An 18,860-nucleotide genomic window follows, 5' to 3' on the forward strand; every position below is an offset into this window, starting at 1 on the left:
GAATCCTTGATCCAGGGTATCGTATCGTTGAATAGGCAAACTGCACGCACATCAAGGTAGGGGAAAGTGTAGAATAACTTAATTTCTCGAATGTTACCTTAGGCATGATGTTGACACTTGCTCCAAGGTAGCATGGCTTGTTCAACCTGGCAGTCGAATATCAAGCAGAAGATCATTAGGGTGCCGGGATCCTCCTTTATTGTTGCTACTAGTTCGCCCCACGGACCTCTTATTGGTCGTGTTAGTTCCTCTGCAAAGTTAGCGAAAGATGACACCCGTGATGGCTTACCACATCTAGTGGTCAGTGCATTGATACTCCCTGCTAGGGTAGGTTCGAGTTGCCATGGGATCTTCCATAGTTCTACAGAAGGAACGGCAATAGCCAACTTAGCGAGTTGAGTTTCAACCATTTTGTTGAAGCTCAGCTGGTTCTTGATAGCAGTGGAGATCTCATCCATCTTGGCATGAATGGTCTCCAAGGATTTGTCGTTGGCGGCCAGCTTCTTTTGCATAGCTTCATTGATCGTCACCATGCCGTAGACAAGATCCATCAAAGTAGACTGGTTAGGATTTAAAGAATTTGAATTACCATTACCTCCTTGGTAGTATGGGTGTGGTTCATTCCATCTCCGATCTACTTGTGGTCGAAACCTGTTGTTGTTCAAGTACATTATTTCTTCTAGGGTTTCAGGGCAATCAATCCCCGAATGTCCAGTGTTCCCGCAGACCACGCACGTCATGCGAGCATCCAAGGCTTGAAGTGTCTATGTCTGACCCTTGTCTTGGGAATAATCATCAATTTTCTTGAGGAGGAGATCAATTTTCGCAACGAGCGTGTCCGTTTCCTTGACGGTGTGCACGCCCCGCTGGTGTGGTTGGAGTCGTTCATCACTCCACCCTTTGTTGGACACCATCTTCTTGATCAAAGCTATAGCTCTTTAAATGGCTAGTGAGAAGAAAACTCAAGCGTCGTGATATGGGCCCGCGCCCGCGGCCACTTTGGCTTCGGTCGCCCCTCCCCTCCCTCCTCCCAACTCGGAGCCTCCGCCACCACCGCCGCAACCCCAACTGTCGCGGCTATGATGCACGCCCGCGCCCGCCAACACTTGGGCTCCGGCCGCTCCTCCCCATCCTTCTCCTCCTCATCGTGGCCTGCTGGCATGCGTTTCTTGGGTGCCAAGGCAGCCTCTGCCTCGATGGTCCGTGACGACGGGGGCAAGGGCCCGATCACCACTGGAAGAGGTGGTCGGGTGGGATGGGATCACGAGAAGGGGGTACTTGGGGTTTTGGATTCAGATTCCGGGGATCCACGGGTTTCTGTTTCGAGGAATTTTCACCCGAATCAATATTCGGGGCGGATTCAGGTTTCAACTTCGGGTTTTAGTTTTAGATACCCAAACACCCTACCGCATCCGAACCCATCACTTTGTCATCTGAGCATCTCTAGCAGTCCCCCATTCCCCAATAATCTCCTGCTTTTAGGAAAAGAATGTGCTCCAGTTGTTCCCCAATACATCTCTCTTTCCCCAATAATTATTTGAATGTCCCAATATTTTACCTCATCTTCTCTCAAATAAAATGAGAGTTTATGCACTTCTAATATGTTGTTGTATTGGGATAAAAGTATTGGGAGGAACTTCTTCAATCTCTATCTACTGCTAAAAAGTCTGTAGTGTCCTCGCTCTCCCATGTTTCTGCCTCTCCACGGTTCTGCCAACTTTGCATCTCAACCGTCCGATCAATCTACCCCATCCCTCCATTCCGACCCGCCCACATCCCACCCACCCACTCAGCCGCCGCCATCCCTCTGCGGCTCTGCCCCTTGCAGCCGCTGGACTCGGATTGGGTGCCAGTTTTCAGGCCAGCCCTGGGCGCCAGTTCGTGCCGCAGATCGCGAAGTCCTTTCCCGAACGTCGCGGTCGGCGGTCGAGTACTCGAACTGAGAGGCGGGGAACCACCGCCGCCGGGAGGTCGCTGGGAGGGGAGGCGGGACGCCGTCGAGCCCCTTGCCGCGAGTGCCCAGGCGGGCGGCCGCCGCTCCGCTGCCTTGCCGCCGCCACCGGAGACAAAGGGGGCCGCCAGGCGCGCAACGGCCGGCGGCCAGACGTCGGGCTTGCCTTCACGCGGGTGGAGGCGAGCGGCCGCCCAGCGGTTGGAGGGGACCGCGTGGAGGAGGGCGTCCGGAGCATCTGCAGGCTGCCCAGCACGTGGAGGCCGCGTCCGCCGGGGTCCGTCAGAGCCCATCTTGCCCTGCGGCCGCGACGACGGCGGGTGGGACAGGAGGCTTCTTCTCTGATCCGCTCGGAGCTCATCCGACAGTCTGAGACAACCCGTGTGCCTCTTAAGGTTCGAAGACCCTGCTGACAGCTCACGAATTCCTGCCAAAATCATAGCAACGCGAAAATAAATCACAGACGAATCCAAATAGTTGACATTGAATTGTTGCAAATCATCCAGATAAATACACATCAAATTCAGCTGGAAACAATCCACAAGTAGGGAAGCATCGGTACACAGCAGAAATCTCTGAAGAAGAAAAACGATTTCTTAGAGAATTGTACAAGTTTGCAAGAAAGGCAAGAGAAATTGCATTGAGATCTAAATAATGAATCCCCATCAAGGTCCGCACTGTGAGAACCGTCCAATTTGCACTCGGTTTATGTGAAATTATTAATTAATCCTTTAAGATGAGGGCTAGCACGTGTCCGTCCCTCGACACGCCACGTGCTAATCCATATCTTAGAGGCACTTATTCAACACAAGTCACCTAGAACGAGAGCAAACCCGGTAGTCCCGGTACGTGTTTGCCACAAGCCCAGAATTAAGCACACGTACCATTTTACAAACACGTAATTTGCCGATGATCCACAACGAGTAATTTTTACACACTTAATATTGCAAAATCGATATAGATGGGTTCAAACTAACTTCTAATACAAGCCTTGGGTTCACGAAAACCATATTAAACCAGAATTTAGAATTTATTATACTTACATGCTCTCACGGAGATAAACTACACAGCGGATAAATTGATAAAAGCGTAACAAACAATGGCGTCGTGCTCAAGGGCACCGTTGCGGCCACATCAACCGAACACAACTTTCGGCTCACCTGCAACTAGGTTTAGAAAACAACCTGAGTACAAAAGGTACTCGCAAGACTAACGCGATTAAATAAACAAGGATCATGCAAAGGCTCAAATAAAAGCTTTAAGCTTAAGTAATTATTGTATAAGCATGAACTCTCTCTAGACTATCACCCAGCAAAATTAATTAGTGTTGCCCGAATCCCCAAAAGTTTTAGTTGATTAAGAGAGTAATATAATAAATATAATGTATCATAGATGTGACATGAACCAAAACCAACAATACCGAAACTCTCTACGAAGAATTCGACAAACCAAGAGCTTGCTCATATCCGAGAGCGCGGCAATTCGAATTGATTATAACCTTGCAAGGGTGTACTACTTTACCCACACGACGCAAGAACCATGTGACTCACCCAACCCGCTAAAGTTGGATAAGGGGATACTCGCGTCAACCGTTCCCAACAAGGCTCGATCATTGAACTTCGCACCTAGCTTACGCGTGGAGTAACTTAGGTCCACCGGGGACATCTCTAAACTTTTCTACACATAGGTCCACCGGGGACACCCCTAAGCCTCCCCTGCATAGCCCTTGGCCACGTATCTAGGACTGCACATCAATGATCAAGTCAAAGAAGGTAATTGGCTCATCCGTACCATTATATTGGATATGTGGTAGCACGAAAAGTTGCTCAAGGCCAATGGCATCCACGGACGGTCCTTAAACGATCCAAGCGGACTATGCCCATGGGACTTCTTTCTCTAGTCCCTACCATTCCGCTCAGATCTCGATACTACCAAACCCTTACCACCAAACCGAACCAGTGCGATCAAGGGTAATCGGTAAATGTGATACTCCAGCTGTTCTTTCTAGTAGGCTAGATGAGTATTCTAAGCAGAGCTAAGCATCTAGTCAAGTTAAGTAATTAACTGACTAACATGTGACAAGGACATAGATGAACAAATCAAGGGAGGACAATGCATCAAAGTGGGTACAATAATGCAATACGTACATAATATATATATACCCAACATTATCCGGTGAGATAACTAAACGAATCAAATTAAATAGGTGCAAAGAATTATGCTTAGCTGCTTGCCATGGTTAACTTCGGGTTCAACCACGAACTGGACTCCGGTTTCAGGCTCAACGAACTCGGTGGGCTCCACGGATTCGTTCTCCGACGATTCAGTCACTATAATACATGAATGAGATGCAAGAATTAGCATGATGCCATGATTGTGCAAGGAATGCTATGCATGAAATGATACGAATGCATTAGTATGATGCAGTGACATGAAAAAGACATGCTATGAATGAAACATGGACAAAATGCTATGCAAAGGCACAATAACAAAACACGATTATGACAAACAACACTAATGCATAACGATCCCAAAGCCAAGATAAGAATTAAGAAGTATGGCTTACACAGTAAGCATAAATCATAAAATAAATTGAGCATGCAGAGGATATTACAAGGAGCACATGAAAATTGGATTTGCATCAAAAGCATTTTCCTAGAATTAACTATTAATGTTACAAGTTTCAGCTGTCCTATACAAGTAAATTCAGAAAAGGCATGCAAACTTAACTGAACAAATCTAGGAAAATTACCACAGAAGATAGACAAGAAAACAAAGCTAACAAAATTGGTTTTACCATTTTATTATTTTTCTGCAAGAAGTTACACATTAAACAAGCTTTTGGACAGAGAATATGAAATCACACTAAAACCTTAACAAAAAGCAGGGAAACATATGAGCAAGTTGCACCACTGGAAACTACACTTCACAAGGAGTCTAGAAAAATTTGGTTTGACATTTTTAGAACAGTACACAACTAACTAAGCATTTATCTCACTTTTTCAACATTAAAACATAAGTAAATATACAGCAAAGTAACATGCAAAACAATATTTTTCGGAAGTAGATCTAAACAAGAGGAAACTAACAAAACAAGTTTCACTATTTTTGGATCTATATTTATTTTTCTATGATTTTTGCAAACTCAAACACACACAAGTACAATAAGAATTGTTATTAGCTTCTACTGTGCATCTTCTCTTCTCTACGGAACACGCACGCAGGTGACCAGCAAGTGGCCGTGCTTAAGCGTAGCGGCACAAGTAGAGGAGCATTAGGATCACAGGCACACGCACAAGGGAGGGGAGTAGCCGGCGAACCTCACCGGCGACACAGACTGCAGGAATGGCGGCGGAGGGGGCGGCGCAACAAGGACAGGCGGCGCCGATGGGAGAGCTCCAGCGGGGCACCTGCAGGGAGGGGGAGGAGGCTGGGTGAGGGCCCAAATCGATGGAGGAGGGTGAGAGGAAGCCGTTGGCACGACGAATCGGAGCGAGACTCACCGGAGGAGGCAATCGACGGTGGCCGGCGGCAAGCGGAGCTTGGGGGTGGCGGCAGCAATGGAGGAATGGGGCTAGGGTTTGGGGGACATGGGGCTCCGGCAGGGGCGAGCTCGGCTCGTGGCCGTGGCAGCCATGGCTCGGCACACGCACGAGAGGGAGAGGGAGAGGCGTGGGCGACTTGAGCACGGAAGTGAGCTGGCTGGTTCGGGAGGCTTCGGGAGCGAGGATAAGCACAGGAGAAGGAAGAGGAGATGACAGCTGGGGCCTACAACCAGGTAAAACATTTGGGGTGTTAGACTGTCCACAGTGGATGGAGCAAATGAAGGAGCAAATATACTGTTTGGCACTATAGATGCACTGCTTGACACTGTAGACAAAGAGAGCGTGGGAAACGAGGAGAGAGCAAATTTGCTCTTGCTCCCTCCGCTGTGGTCAGCCTTACAAGCACACCGACTTCTTGGGCGGGAGGATGGTGCATTTGGTTCTCTGAAACCATCGGGTCGACGAGCTGCATCTCCAGCGGGCACTCGGCCTTGCATCACCGTGTCCAGCCTTATCTCCAACGTCGAACCTCCCCATTTTGCCCTGCGGCCCCCTTCAACTCTGGTGGCGGCGGCAAGGCAGCGGGGCGGTGGCCGCCCGCCTGGGCACTCGCGGCGAAGGGCCCGGCAGCGTCCAGCCTCCCCTCCCAGCGGCTTCTTGGCAGCGACGCCCACCTCTCCGGTTGAGTGCTCGACGGCGATGAACGGGAAAGGACTTCGCGAGCGCGGGCGGCGGATTTCTCGAGCTCATTGATTGTTTATGATCTTTCAATGTCTGGAACCCGCTGCAAGTTACAACAAGTGTTTTGATGTTTTTTTCCTAACTAGTAGTGTACCTGCGGCACGCACGTGTTATAAAAAATCAAGCACCATCACCATGACACCAATATCATGTCCTCGTTATATTCCTACACACATATTAAGCGAAATGCACAATGAAAATACCGAACCTCTCCAAACACCTTTGACCATTAGGTACAAATCAATTTAGAAGTTTTTGAGCTCCAACACAGATCTTATCAACTTGTGTGTTGCTACAGTAAGTGGAGTCTAATAAACAATAATTATATATATAGTAAAGATGTACACGCAACATGAACTTATTTCTAAAAAAATATAATAAACAGATTCAGTAAGCAAAAAATAACTTATGCCACCAAAATTTTCAACCAGTGGAAACTTAATAATAGTAGCATCCATTAGACCTAGTTCGACTTCTCGTTGGAGTGAACTAAAAATAGATCTGGATTAAATAACATTTATATAAAAATAGGCAGGGACCTAAAATTCTCAAACTCTCACAAAAGATAATGGGCAAAACCTGTAGTGCGACAAGCTTCTTCTTATTTATTTTAGAGACAACAGCAAGGTCAAGGTCCATAAAATTTTTCCTGGAAAATTTAACTTGGATGTTCTCGAATAAACCATGCACAATAATATTATTTTGTTCAACTTTACAGAACCAATGCCTGAAAAATTGTCTTATCTTGCGATGTTTAGGCCATGTGAGCTCAGCCAATGCACAAGCTAATACAAGGAGCTAAAGCAATCTCACGTAAAATGGTCATGATCAAATATCATCTCTTATCTTGCGATGTTTAGGCCATGTAAGCTCAGCCAATGCACAAGCTAATACAAGGAGCTGAAGCAATCTCACGTAAAATGGTCATGATCAAATATCATCTGAATGTTCAATTCCTTTTAACAGAAGATAAATAGCAAAAATTGATATAGAAACTTGCAGTAAGCATATTTGTCATTGTGTACAGGAACCCCTATTCCTCATTGGTAACAAGTGACATAACAAGAATCTGATCCATAGAAAACATGACAAATCGGTTTTGTAATGGTGTGATCCAAAGATAGCACTGTACCTTACACAAATTTCTTGATTCAAGCAATTACAGTGGGTTGCTGGAGCAAGATCAGAATAAAAGGACACATGGACCAGCAATTAACCAGTAACCACACTGCACAATTCCTAAAGTAGACAGTCCTTCCCCCCTCCCTCCTTCCCTCCCTCCCTATGTCAGTCTCACCAAGAACACTAAGAACAACAATGGGGACAATTTTAAAATTTGCAGTGTCAAACACAACTTCATTATTGAACTCGAGTTCCATTTATTGAATCTGCAAGGTCTCCATTCTGCATATGTTTGGGAAAATAACTGGTGATATGTACACTTTTAATTCATATATTTTCTAAATCCAAAATTTTAATGATGGTTTCTTCAGGAAGTTCACATAAGAAACAAATGTAGCACACTCTTAAACAACAACAAAATCATCTGAAACTCATACCTCATACCACCAGGAGTGCAGTAGTTGATCTTCTTTAAAGTGATTTTGATAATTTTAAGAAGCTATAGGGCTGATTGACTGGTCATTTACCTCCAAACATGCTGATGTTCTTCAAATTAAATCCTTAGTGGCTTCATTAAAAACAGGAGCTTCCAGTGTTCACCTACCTGTTAAAAATCACGAATATGCGTTGAAGCATACCTTGAGGCCTACATGGTCAAACAACACACAGATCGTTTTTTAGTCAAATTGACATATCACTATCAAAGAGCCACCTCACCCAGAAGCAAACGCACGTTACGCACCTGGCTTCGAGCAGCGACAGCGCGCCGGCCCACTTGTCGAGGAGGGCACCTGCACATTCTTTTGCCTGCGGATCTCGGCCCCCACGCCGCCTGGGGCTAGACCTCCCACGAGCAGAACCGAACCAACACCACCGCGGTAGCCGAAACCCCAGACCCCTCGTGCCACCGCCATGCAAGCAATGTTCAAAAAGGCACTAGGCGGTTTCTAGGCGGTGACCCACCGCCTAGAGCCTAGGCGAGCCTAGGCGTTTCAAGGCGGTTTGCTAGGCGGTGCCATATACATACGTATACCTTGTCATATACATCATATACCTCTAAAAAAAAGAAAAACAGAGGACAATTAAGCCTTGAGTTAAAAAATAAGCCAATCAAAGCAGCCCAACAACCCAGCAGCCCAACAGCCCACCTTATCCCCTCCCCTCTCCTCCGGCCCATCCGGCCCAGCAGCCCACCTTATCCCCTCCCCTCTCCTCCTCTCGTTCCCCTTCCGGTCTTCCCGACGCCCCTGCCTTCGCTCGTTCCCGACGCCGCCGCCGTTGCCTCTTCCGCGCCTCTGCTGCCGGCCTTCCTCCTCCTCCGCGCCTGCCCCTACCTCCTCCTCCGCCGCCGCCGCCGCCCGTCCATACCTCGGCCGCCGCCCGTCCCCTGCTTTCTCCTCCGCCGGCGCTCGTCCCTGCCTCCTTCTCCTCCCTCGCCGGCGCCGACGAGCTGGCGCCGCCTACCCCCATAGGTCAGGCGGGAACCCCTCGCCTAGAGCCTAGTCGCGCCTAGGCGCCCGCCTAATTCCGCCTTTTTGAACCGTGCATGCAAGCGAGACGCATGCCGACACGAAGCCCTTTCGCCACTCCGATCCGACTGGCTACATAGGTAGAGCTTACAGTGGTATATAAGAACCACAGAGAATTTATAGTGAGAATAAAACAAAATGAAAATGTGTATCCACTGACAGTGAGTTATGCTAATCAATTCGCAGAACCAAAAACCACATAAATGTAAAAACTTTCTAGATTTTCTATTTCCTTAAATGTTTGGCAGCTAGCTAAGGACCAACTGCTACATGGTTTGCATAAAATACCAGAAAACAATAAAAGATGTCTCTATTATGTAGCTCACCTTGAAACCTCCTATGGCAGGCAAAAGCCATGAGCTCTTTAATTAGCACTTGAAACAGAAGTGTAGTTGCAACATAAGTTTGTCAAATTGCCTCCCTCCAAACATTGAACACATGAACTCTTCATTCTGCATACTTGAAAAAAGGACATATATATGGCTGCTATGAAAATAACTGAAGCTTCAATGTTCAGAATAAGGATTGTAATACAAAACAGAGCCATTATCCCCAAACAACTTGGAGTAGGACAGTGGCCTATCAAAATATGTCAGGTTTTCAGACATAAAGAAATATTTCACAATAACCTTAGAGAAATATTACTCTAAATTTTGATCAACATTTTGGTAATGATATGAGAGAAATACTACAAGTCCAGTTGACTCAATGTAACGTCCTGACCTTATTCAATAACTGCTTAGAAATGAGGGTTACCTAGGTAAGCAATCTTCTAGCCAACAGAAATTGAGCAGGGTACCTACAAGCCATTAGAAACAAGAACTCAGACTTCTACGGATAAAATATTTTGAAGCACAAACCAGATGCATCAGTCAAGCTTTCACCACAAACCAGATGCACAGCACAGCAGCTTGATTCTCAACGTTCGTCAATACAACACAAGACCCATGCAAAAAAAGACACAAAAGCATAATAGCGTAGACTTCCAACAACACAGTGAAACCTCTTTGGTCCATGAAAAAAAATCACATGCGTATGAGAAAATAGTATAGATTCAATTCCCAAGATCCCACTCCAATTATTCTGATGGCATCTTTAGAGTGGACAAATAAATATAATCGACTACTGAGTTTAGTACATTCAAAAACGTAAAACCTTGACCTTTTGGGAGCTGATCAGTTGCCTTATTGGGCTGCTCCTGCTTTCTACCATCTAGAAGTGACCCTGCTGATTACAAAGACCCAAACATAAGCTAGAGTTCAATCAATAAATCCCCATCATATTTTATTAACCAATAGTAGATAGCTAGTGGTGCCTAGCTGGCATGCATTATTTGACATATACCAAAGAGCAAAATGTGAAAACTAATAACCTGCAAACAGTTAAATCATCATATGCATAGCTTGCTTGTTACTACAGCAGCAGGCATGCATTATTTGACATATAACAAAGAGCAAAATGGTCTAGTTTGCAGGCTTGCAGAAGAACATAGAAAAGGGGAAAAACTGGATACCTCAACGACTGCAGTAACAGCATAGATACTGACTCCTGAGTTTGTTCGGAAGGGGTAGATGTAAATTAGCCATCTCCCGTACATGCTACCTGCACCATATATGCATAAAACCAGCACCCAAGAAATGGCATCAATTCCATAAGAAACCCTAGGCCTACCCACGGACGTGTCCCAATCAAGGATACAACATAATTCAACCTGCATTTGCAGAGAGGGCAAGGTGGGGCAGGAATGGCTGGTGCTCACCGAGGTGGCCTTGGAGTCGGTGCTGGAGAGGGGCCGTAGAGCGCGCGGCTCGCTCTCCGCCGCGGCACTCGGCGCCCTTGCCCGGAGCCCGCGCGTGCGGCGCGTTTGCGGCTCGCTGCCGTGGCCCTCGCAGCGAGGCGTAGCAGCAGCATCAGCAAGGCGGGCTGGACGCAGGGCAGCCGGGGAGCAGCAACCACGAGTTGGTAGGACGGGGAGCCCATCTCCAGATCTCCTCCGAGTGCGCGGGCGACGTCGACGGAGCGGGTCGCAAGATTGGTTTCGGAGGAGCGGCGGGGATGGATGGATCTGCGGAGGGAAGGGGATTGGGAGGCGCGCGGGCAGCACTCCGACCGCGGTGGGATGGCGAAGCACCGCACGGCCCTCTTCCGTGTGTTTGGTTGGGGGTTGGGGCGGGTTGGGATGGAGCGAACCCGCTCCTTGCGTGTTTGGATGGAGATGAGGAGAGTAGGACGGGCTCCAGAGGAGAATATTCTTTTTAGATGCGGGTTCGACTCCTCCCTCAAAATTTGGCGAACGGAGCCGCTCCAACTAGGTTGGCTCACGTCAGCATCTCCTGTCGCCCTCTCCGTCTTCTCCGTCCGTTGTGCTCGCGACTCCCTTTTCACCCTCGGTGACTCCCCCTCCCTCCCATTCCTCTCTTTTTCCCGGTCGCTACCACACCCTTGCCGGCGCTCCTCCTCCCCATCCCTCGCCGGCGACAGGATCCAGGCGCCACCAGCGGAGGGGCCACGGCGGACGAGCGGAGCGGCCACGGCGGTGACGAGCAGCGGGCCGAGCACGCGAGCTGCTGCCGCGGGCGGGCTGAGCGGCCCCAGCGCGCGAGCAGCCGCGACTCGGCGGGGCGGAGCTCACGGCCGCGGGACGGTGGCCTCGGTCTCGCGGAGCGGCGGCGAGCCCGCGGGACGGCGGGACAGCGCTCGTCCTCCTCGGCTCCTCCGCCGCACCTCTCTCCTCCCTCCGCGCGCGGGTCCCCTGACCCCTGCTCGAGCGGCCGCGACCATGGGCGAGCGCCGCGCTCCCTTGCCGTGCGCCGCGAGCTGCGGCGGCAGAGTGGCCACGGCACGCACGCGCTCCCTCGTCGGGCACCGCGAGCCGCGCGGGTAGGCGCCCCCCTCGGGCTGAGGAAAAAGGAAAGGGAAGGGAGAGAGAAAAAAAGAAAAAGAAAAGGGTGAGAGGAAAAAAATAAAAAATAAAAAAGAGAAAAAGACGAGAGCTTGACAGGTGGGGTTCATTGGTTGCAAGTGGGACCCTCACCAACGGTGTTATCATGCCATCCAACCCGTATTCTCAATTCCTTCAACCAAACATGGAATGGGTTCACTCCGTCCTCAAAATCAAAAGTGCAACCAAACAATGAATGGGTTGGTTCCGTCCCCAAAATCCGGGTTGGATCCAACCCAATCCAGTGATCCCGCAACCAAACACACGGTTCGGGCGCGGTGTCGAAGGTTGGGCAGCAGGGCAGGGTGCGGTGGGGGTCCATGAATCCTAGCGTGGGCGGCGTCGGCGTGGGAGCCGGGGTCGGGTCGTGGGGACTGGGGAAGGGGTCAGGGATGGGGCTGCGGCCGTCGTGCATCGCAGGGGGGAGGAGGGGGCCAGCGCACAGGTTACAGAAGGTCAGGATGTAGGCAGGTGCAGGCTGGCCTGGTTGCCTGCAACCGCCACCTGCAAAAACACCTTTCCAAACACCTGCCACAGCCCGCATTTTACAAATGGGTCTCAAATATACATCCCGCCAAACCTGGTGGGTTCTGCAGGCCAACCCACCTTCCTTTTCCCTTCCCTTCCCTTCCCTTCCCTTCATTCTCCCTTCCCTGTACATCGGGGGCTCGGGGCGACGAGCAGACGCATCGGCATCGCCGCCCCCCCTCCCTCCTGCTGTCCGCGCCGCCTCCTCCCTCCCTCCTGCAGTCCGCGCCGCCCCCTCTCACTCCGGCGATGCAGAGCTCCGCAAAATCCACGGCGCCGCCCTCCCTCCCCAGCAGCCCGTGCGGCTACCCTTGCATCTGTGCCCGCGCCGTCCCGTGCGCAACAAGCCGAAGCACGACCGCCTCTGATTCATGGTGCCACCATGCCCTCCGGACCCCGCACAGTTCTTGTTGCGCCAGGCCACCGAATCTTCTCCTTCCCGGCCTCCCTCTGCCTGCACGGTTCAAGAACAGGTAAGTCACCATGAACTAGCAGTCTGAAATCCCACCATCTTTCTTTGGATATGTATTTAGTCACCATCAGGGATGCAGTGTATATCGTAGTTGCAGTCCATATCGTAGTCGGGATCTATATGTATGTGCTTCCTGTTCGTGTTCTTGTGGATTACCGCATTGCTCATCCTTTCTGAATTTGGTTTTGACGTTGGCTAAATCTGAACGTGTTGATGGTTCAGACTTGATGGGAAGTTGCAGCGTGCAACCTTTCCCTGACCCCTGTTCGTCCTGTTGAGTTTCTTGGATGGGTGCTGATGCTGTCCTGAATTTCGAGTAAAATAATAACATGCCTCGTTACTGGCATCTATTCCTATTGCCTGTTCTTGTGAGTTTCCTACAGCGATTATGGATTGCAAAATTTATTTTTATCCTTGGTTAAATCTGAACACTTGTTTGTACTTGGTTAAATCTAAATTTGTTTATCCTTGGTCGAATCTGAACCTGTTGATAGTTTGCCTCTGAGTAAGCATATTGGTTATAATCCGGTACAAGATTCATCAGCAAAATTCTCAAACTGTGAAGGAAATGGAGTTTATTTGTAATAATAAACATGTCCAGAAGCAAGACACTTGTTCTGTAACCTAAACAATGAATGAAAGTTCATTTCTTTCCTGTATGTGAAGGTTACATGTTAGTATGCCTTGTTACTAGTTTGTTAATTGAGTCTGATTCGTGGGCTAGACATTCCCTGTCTAGGTCCACCAAATTTGATTTTGTTAATTGAGTAATTGAGTGCCTAAGTTCATGTTCAGAATTGATTGCTAGAACCATTTGTATGCCTTGTTACTAGTTTTTTTTTTGTCTCTTAGTCACATGTAAATGAGCTTTTAGATTGTTCTCCCTAGCTGATAGTAAGGTTAAAGTTAAAGATCTTTTTGAAATATTTTAGACAAAATATTTTAGACATACCAGTAATAAAATTTACAGCTCAAATTCTTTTAGACATAGAAGAAATGCATGTGTATTCTTTTACAGCTCAAATTCTCAAGTTTGACCAGATCCTTTCAATAGCATATTGAAATTTGATGCTTTCAGTGGATGACATGATTTAGTCTATATTCAAATTGTTCCTATGAGTTCCTCGTTAGTTTTATTCGCTGTTGATTTTTCTTGCTTGTCATACATGACATTCTTATCTTATCTTGAAATAATGTTGAATTTTCTTCTTTGCAGATGGAGTTGGCATCACAATCTGTACCTGAAGAAGTTGGGGGCTCAGGTGGCGCACCTTTGATCAGCTCTAAAGCAACGAAGCATAAAAAGCTTCCTGCTATGGGAAATCAGAAAAGGCACATGGTTGCAAAGCGGGCAGAAACGAGTCAAAAAGAAGCAATCGGCTAAAAAACGAGTGAAGTCTCTTGCAATGGGAAATCAACAAAAGTCTCCTACAAGCTCTCCATTAAAGAGGCGTGCAGAAATAAGTAAACAGAGGCCTGCAAAGCAGTTCAAGCCTCCAATGGTGGGAAACAAACAAGTGTCTCCGCTAGTGACAGGTTCTCCAATGATGAGGTTGGTTGTGTCACCTGTGGTGATGGGGCCAAGGTCGACATCACGCAGCCCGACAAGTCCTGTATTGGAACCACATGCTAGATGATGAAAAAGGTGATTTTGTTGGCACTGCAGTTCGTGAGGTTAGTATCTTGGGCTCTTGGCTTCTGAATACAACATGCACTAAAATTTTAAATTTACATGTTACTACAGGGAATAAGCCACCCTTGTATTGGTCCTGTTTTTGCCTGGTTCTGGTTCAGATTGAACAAGCCATAATTCAGATTAAAAAAAATATACCATTGGCATGCCTTTTTGCAATATACTGCCCTCATTAACTTGCCTCCCTGTATTTGGTTTGGTTAATATGTTCTTTTAATGAAAAAAGTTGGCTATTCATTATAGTCAAATTCTGATTGTGGACACAACCTTAGTTTCTAGCATGTTAAAGTAGTAATTCTGATCGAATTATGATGTAGCAGTGGTATTTCCTTCGCTATGTTAAAGTAGTTCGCTTGTGATCCAATTTTCGTATGAAGTTCATGTCTCTTTGGTCTTTGCTGCAAGGGATCACACAAGAAGAGTGTTATAGAAACATTCCATTTTTTCTCTCCTTAATAAATGAATGCGAAGCTAAGAAAGAGTGATGCCCCAATTACCAATTTGTTGCCAACTGATCTTGTTGTCTGGCTGGTTGATTGCTTATATAAAGTTTCATAGTGAATTTATGTTCTGTATAGCAGCTAGTGGATAGCAGGCTAAAACCAAAGCTTAAGTACTTATGTGGGCTGGCCTTGGCCTTGCTAATTGATATGCAAAGGGGCTAGCATGTCAACCCTGAACACTTCAGCAGGCTAATTTGCGGCTGTAGCTGTTGCTTTGATATAATGAGATGAAATCAATCTTACAGAACCCGCAAATCCTCTGCAACCTATGCTAAATGTGGGATATTAGGTTGTAAACTTAGATGCCATTCTAATTTGCAAATTTGGTATTTGCCAAGAACATCTGTTACTAACATGACATATTGATTTGCATTGCAGGTCTTGTGTTAACAAAGGATACATGAAGGATGATTACCTGTGCTTTTTTGTTAGGCGTGCAACAAGGACGGTCCATCCACAGTAGAATTTTGGATTCATCAAGCATTGTAGACGATGAATTAAGGCTGTGTAGACGATGTCAATGATGTTTGTTTTTAGTGTAGATGGTAACTGAACATGCGTCAGTGGAGTATTGCATATTTGTTCTTCCCAGCTCTGAGCTCTGAGCTCTGTGTAGATGATGTGAATTAAGGCTACTACTCAACTCACCATGGTCCCTGAAGCTCTGAGCTCGTCTTCCCAGCTTGTTCACCCAGTGGATCACCTGGCCCTTGCTGCCTGAAAACCATAACGTGTGAACTTCCTGTTAGCATCAAGCACGTTGCGGCGGTTGCGGCGGCCTGCAGGTGTGCTTGCATCCTCCGCCAAGGCCTAGCGGGCCAACGCAGGTTGAAAATCTTTAGCACATGGGCTCCTGCCGAGCAAGCCGCCTGCGCACGCGGCAGTTGCGGCGGCCTGCAGGAACTCTGCAGACCGGCCCGCTTACATGCTGTCGGAAGGCAATCACGGTGATTTTCGGCGGCACTGACCAATCGCATCGCGGGTACAGAGGAGGGGGTACAGACCGGGCTGGTGACAAAAACATTACGCGCGGTCTCCTTATTCAAGTGGGTGGGGGGGGGGGGTTGATTTTTATTTTCAAATTCACATAGAAATAAGACTTTAGCTCCGAGGGATTAAAGCTCATAGAGGATTAATACACAACCCGGAATTAATTAAAGGCATGGTAACATTTATATTAGCAAGTAAATCTCGTGCAATAATTTGGACTACTTTTTGTGTTTATATCCACCATGACTGATTAGTAGGTGCTTTGCATGATATTTTTCTTTTCAAAATAGTTGCTACTTCGTTCAGATTGTATGCTGGCAACATCGCACGGGCTATTACCTAGTACTCCCTCCTTCCCCGTTTATAAGGCATACACGTATATCAAGATTCAAACCTTCTCATCTTTGACCAATAATTTGACTATTAAATTTTTGTTTTTATAATGCAAATTTCATATGATTGGATTCATAATCAAATATAGTTTACAATGATTATAAGCTTATAATCAAAAGTGATATAATATATGATAAATAAATGGTCAAAGTGTTGTTTAGAAGACCGTGTCATGTTCCACCATGCCTTATAAACGGGGAAGGAGGGAGTAATTCATAAATTGCTATTGAGACATCTTTCAATATCAATTATTGACAAAGGATTATTGGAGCTGGTCAGGATAGGACTCGGTTCTCCGGTCCCACGGGCTCAGCTCAGACACGGAGCTGCGACCAAGCGGCGACCGCGAGCGCGGGCGAGGCGGCTGGTGGGTGGGTGCTGGCGCCGCAGGGAAAAAGGAAACATGTGGCGGCGACTGCGGCGGCGCACGCGGTATTCCTCCGGACCTCCACGACTCTGCGCCGACCCTGTCCGTGCGGTGGAGGCAGGTGCAGCTGTCGCGAGAGCGACGCCAACGCATCCCGTTCCCAGAGCGGCCGGCAGCCGCCACGCCACGCCTCGCGCCCACGCGCTCTCGGCCCGGCCCCCGGGCGGTGCCGTGCGCGCACGCCTCGCCTGTCGCCTCCATAACTTTATTCCGCCGTCCAAGCCGCGCCGCCCTGCCGACACGGCCGCGCCGCCTCGAGTCGGGACCACGCCCTCCTCCTACACGCACGACACGAGGGATCCTGATTCCACCGGAGCGTGGGCGTGGCGCCCCAGACGATTCGACCATTGGGAGCGGGGAGCGGGGGAAGGCAAACTTCAAGTCTGGCAAGGGAGAGAGACGAGCAAGCAACTGTGGCTGGGGCAAAGTTTCTTCCTTCTTGCGTTGGCGCGCATCTTTGCGGGACGCGAAATCTGTGGGTACAAAAAGGAAGCAAAGAGATCTGGCTGCGCAGATGCACAAGTAAATCCCTGCGGGCCGACTATTTACACCGGGTGAACATCTGGATCGGTGAGCTAGGAGCCACTAATTAACCAAATCATTAGTCTTGTCTCTACATCACCATCCCGGCCGCGAGCGCCAGGTTCAGGTCCAGCCCCAGGCCCACCGCCGGCGCCGCGTCGACCACCACCGACGAGGAGGAGCTCGACCCTGAGCAGCTCTGTTCTTCCTCACTCTTGGGCGGCAGGAACTGCAGCAGCGCCGGCGCCGCGGCCACCATCGCCGCCGGGTCCAGGAACAGCTGCTGGTACGAATACGGCGGCGGCGCGGCCGCCACGGCCGGGAGCGCCAGGCTCAGGTCCAGCGACGGGGGCGCCAGCGGCGAGTCCCGGCAGGAGGACGACGACGACGCGTCCTCCGACGACAGCACCCCGCTCCCGCTCGCGCTAGCGCTCGACGCCGGAATCGCCGCGGCCGCCGCCTTCGGGTCCTGGGCGTGGGCGGGGTAGTTGGTGGCTGCGCGCGGCCCGCGGAGCCTGCGCGCGGCGGCGTCGTAGGCGCGCGCCGCCTCCTCGGGCGTGTCGAAGGTCCCCAGCCACACGCGCGCCTTCCGCACGGGGTCGCGGATCTCCGCCGCGTACCGGCCCCACGGCCGCTTCCGCACGCCGCGCAGCCTCGGCTGCTCCGCGCCGCCGCCGCCGCCGCCGCTGCTGCCGCTCCCGGCCGGCGAAGTCGACCTCCTCGGCGCCATGGATCGCTTGGTCCGAGTGATCTCGCTTGCCCTGCTCGCGTCCTCGCCACTTGCTGGCTTCTTCTTGCAGCCTAAGCTTCTCTCTAGCTTGATTGCTGTTGGAGCTCGCGAGGAGAGGATGGATTGGGAGGATGCCGCTGGCGAGACGCGGGAATATATACACCACGAGAGGGGAGCGGGGGCGGCGGGGGCGGTGACGGGGACGGAGTGTGGGGCCCACGTGGTAGAGGTGGAAGGAAGGTGAGGTCTGGTCCAGACGGTGGACCGGGTGTGGGGCGCGGGGCGCGGGGCCTGCGCGGCGCCGCCCCCGCGCATCCCGGCGGCGGCTCGTGCCGTCGGCTTGCGGGGCCGTTTCTCATGTGAGCCAACGTGTCTGCTACTCTGCTCAGCGCTGAGCTGGGTCGGTAGGTTGCCCCCGCGCCGGCGTCGGCCGTCGGGTGAAGAGACGACGTCGCGTGATCTGCTGTCCTACCGTGTGCCTCCGGCGCACAGCAAAGTCTACTGTAAATATTTTTCCGTGTGCAACGGTAAAAACCTCGTGGCAAATGCTGGCCGGCAAAGTCGATCTTGCCGTGTACCTTTTTTTAGGCACATGGTAAAGCTTTTGTCATGTGCTAAGGAGGCTCATGTCAAAAAAAGTAGGCCAATGGCCGACCGATGGTAACGGGTGTTTTTGCCATGTGCCCTGACGGCGAGGCACACGGCAAAAAATTCAATGTTTGCGTGTGCTAGAGAAATTACACACATCAAAGATTCAAATTTATCATGTGCCA

The 18,860-nt window shown here is 49.6% G+C and overlaps 2 protein-coding genes and 1 long non-coding RNA gene across 36 annotated transcripts; 1 reads left to right on the forward strand and 2 right to left on the reverse strand.

The window, feature by feature from the left end:
- Positions 1 to 1,073: 1,073 nt before the first annotated feature.
- LOC120679112 lies at positions 1,074 to 11,054 on the reverse strand. Of its 33 annotated transcripts, none has more exons than XR_005676992.1 (9): positions 10,648 to 11,054; positions 10,402 to 10,490; positions 9,780 to 10,112; positions 9,645 to 9,687; positions 9,215 to 9,340; positions 8,102 to 8,415; positions 5,455 to 8,005; positions 5,277 to 5,361; positions 2,297 to 4,281 (listed from the first exon to the last, which is right to left on the reverse strand). XR_005676992.1 is itself a non-coding variant. In XM_039960630.1 (7 exons), exons 5-7 carry the CDS (start codon positions 9,243 to 9,245, stop codon positions 1,744 to 1,746), a joined length of 762 nt encoding a protein of 253 aa, XP_039816564.1. In that variant the 5' UTR covers positions 9,246 to 9,340; positions 9,612 to 9,687; positions 10,050 to 10,112; positions 10,402 to 10,490; positions 10,648 to 11,052; the 3' UTR covers positions 1,074 to 1,743. The 33 variants fall into 33 exon arrangements, 11 of the variants coding, with proteins under 11 accessions (XP_039816564.1, XP_039816558.1, XP_039816560.1 ...); XR_005676989.1 differs by having other exon boundaries at positions 8,102 to 8,956; XR_005676986.1 differs by having other exon boundaries at positions 8,102 to 8,960.
- A 1,244-nt stretch (positions 11,055 to 12,298) lies between these two features.
- Positions 12,299 to 15,686, forward strand: LOC120679115. Of its 2 annotated transcripts, XR_005676998.1 has the most exons (3): positions 12,325 to 12,830; positions 14,046 to 14,503; positions 15,404 to 15,686. It is a non-coding gene; the product is annotated as an uncharacterized LOC120679115 (long non-coding RNA). The 2 variants fall into 2 exon arrangements; XR_005676997.1 differs by having other exon boundaries at positions 12,299 to 12,830; positions 14,046 to 15,686.
- Positions 15,687 to 17,247: 1,561 nt separating this feature from the next.
- On the reverse strand, positions 17,248 to 18,417 carry LOC120679114 (ethylene-responsive transcription factor 3-like). Its single transcript, XM_039960632.1, has one exon. The coding sequence runs from the start codon at positions 18,400 to 18,402 to the stop codon at positions 17,449 to 17,451; it is 954 nt and encodes a 317-aa protein (XP_039816566.1). The 5' UTR covers positions 18,403 to 18,417; the 3' UTR covers positions 17,248 to 17,448.
- Positions 18,418 to 18,860: the final 443 nt, after the last annotated feature.

This window comes from Panicum virgatum, chromosome 6N, assembly GCF_016808335.1.
Source record: "Panicum virgatum strain AP13 chromosome 6N, P.virgatum_v5, whole genome shotgun sequence".
Taxonomy (NCBI): domain Eukaryota; kingdom Viridiplantae; phylum Streptophyta; class Magnoliopsida; order Poales; family Poaceae; genus Panicum; species Panicum virgatum.

Bases quoted from the DNA above. Each gene is read 5' to 3' on its own strand.
- LOC120679112 (XM_039960630.1), bottom strand. From the start codon at position 9,245: ATGGCTTTTGCCTGCCATAGGAGGTTTCAAG. The intron at 4,282-9,214 runs GTGAGCTACATA...CATGTATTATAG, and splicing joins CTGCCATAGGAGGTTTCAAG to TGACTGAATCGTCGGAGAAC. The intron at 2,379-4,185 runs GCAAGCAGCTAA...TGATTTTGGCAG, and splicing joins TGAACCCGAAGTTAACCATG to GAATTCGTGAGCTGTCAGCA.
- LOC120679114 (XM_039960632.1), bottom strand. From the start codon at position 18,402: ATGCGCGGGGGCGGCGCCGCGCAGGCCCCGCGCCCCGCGCCCCACACC.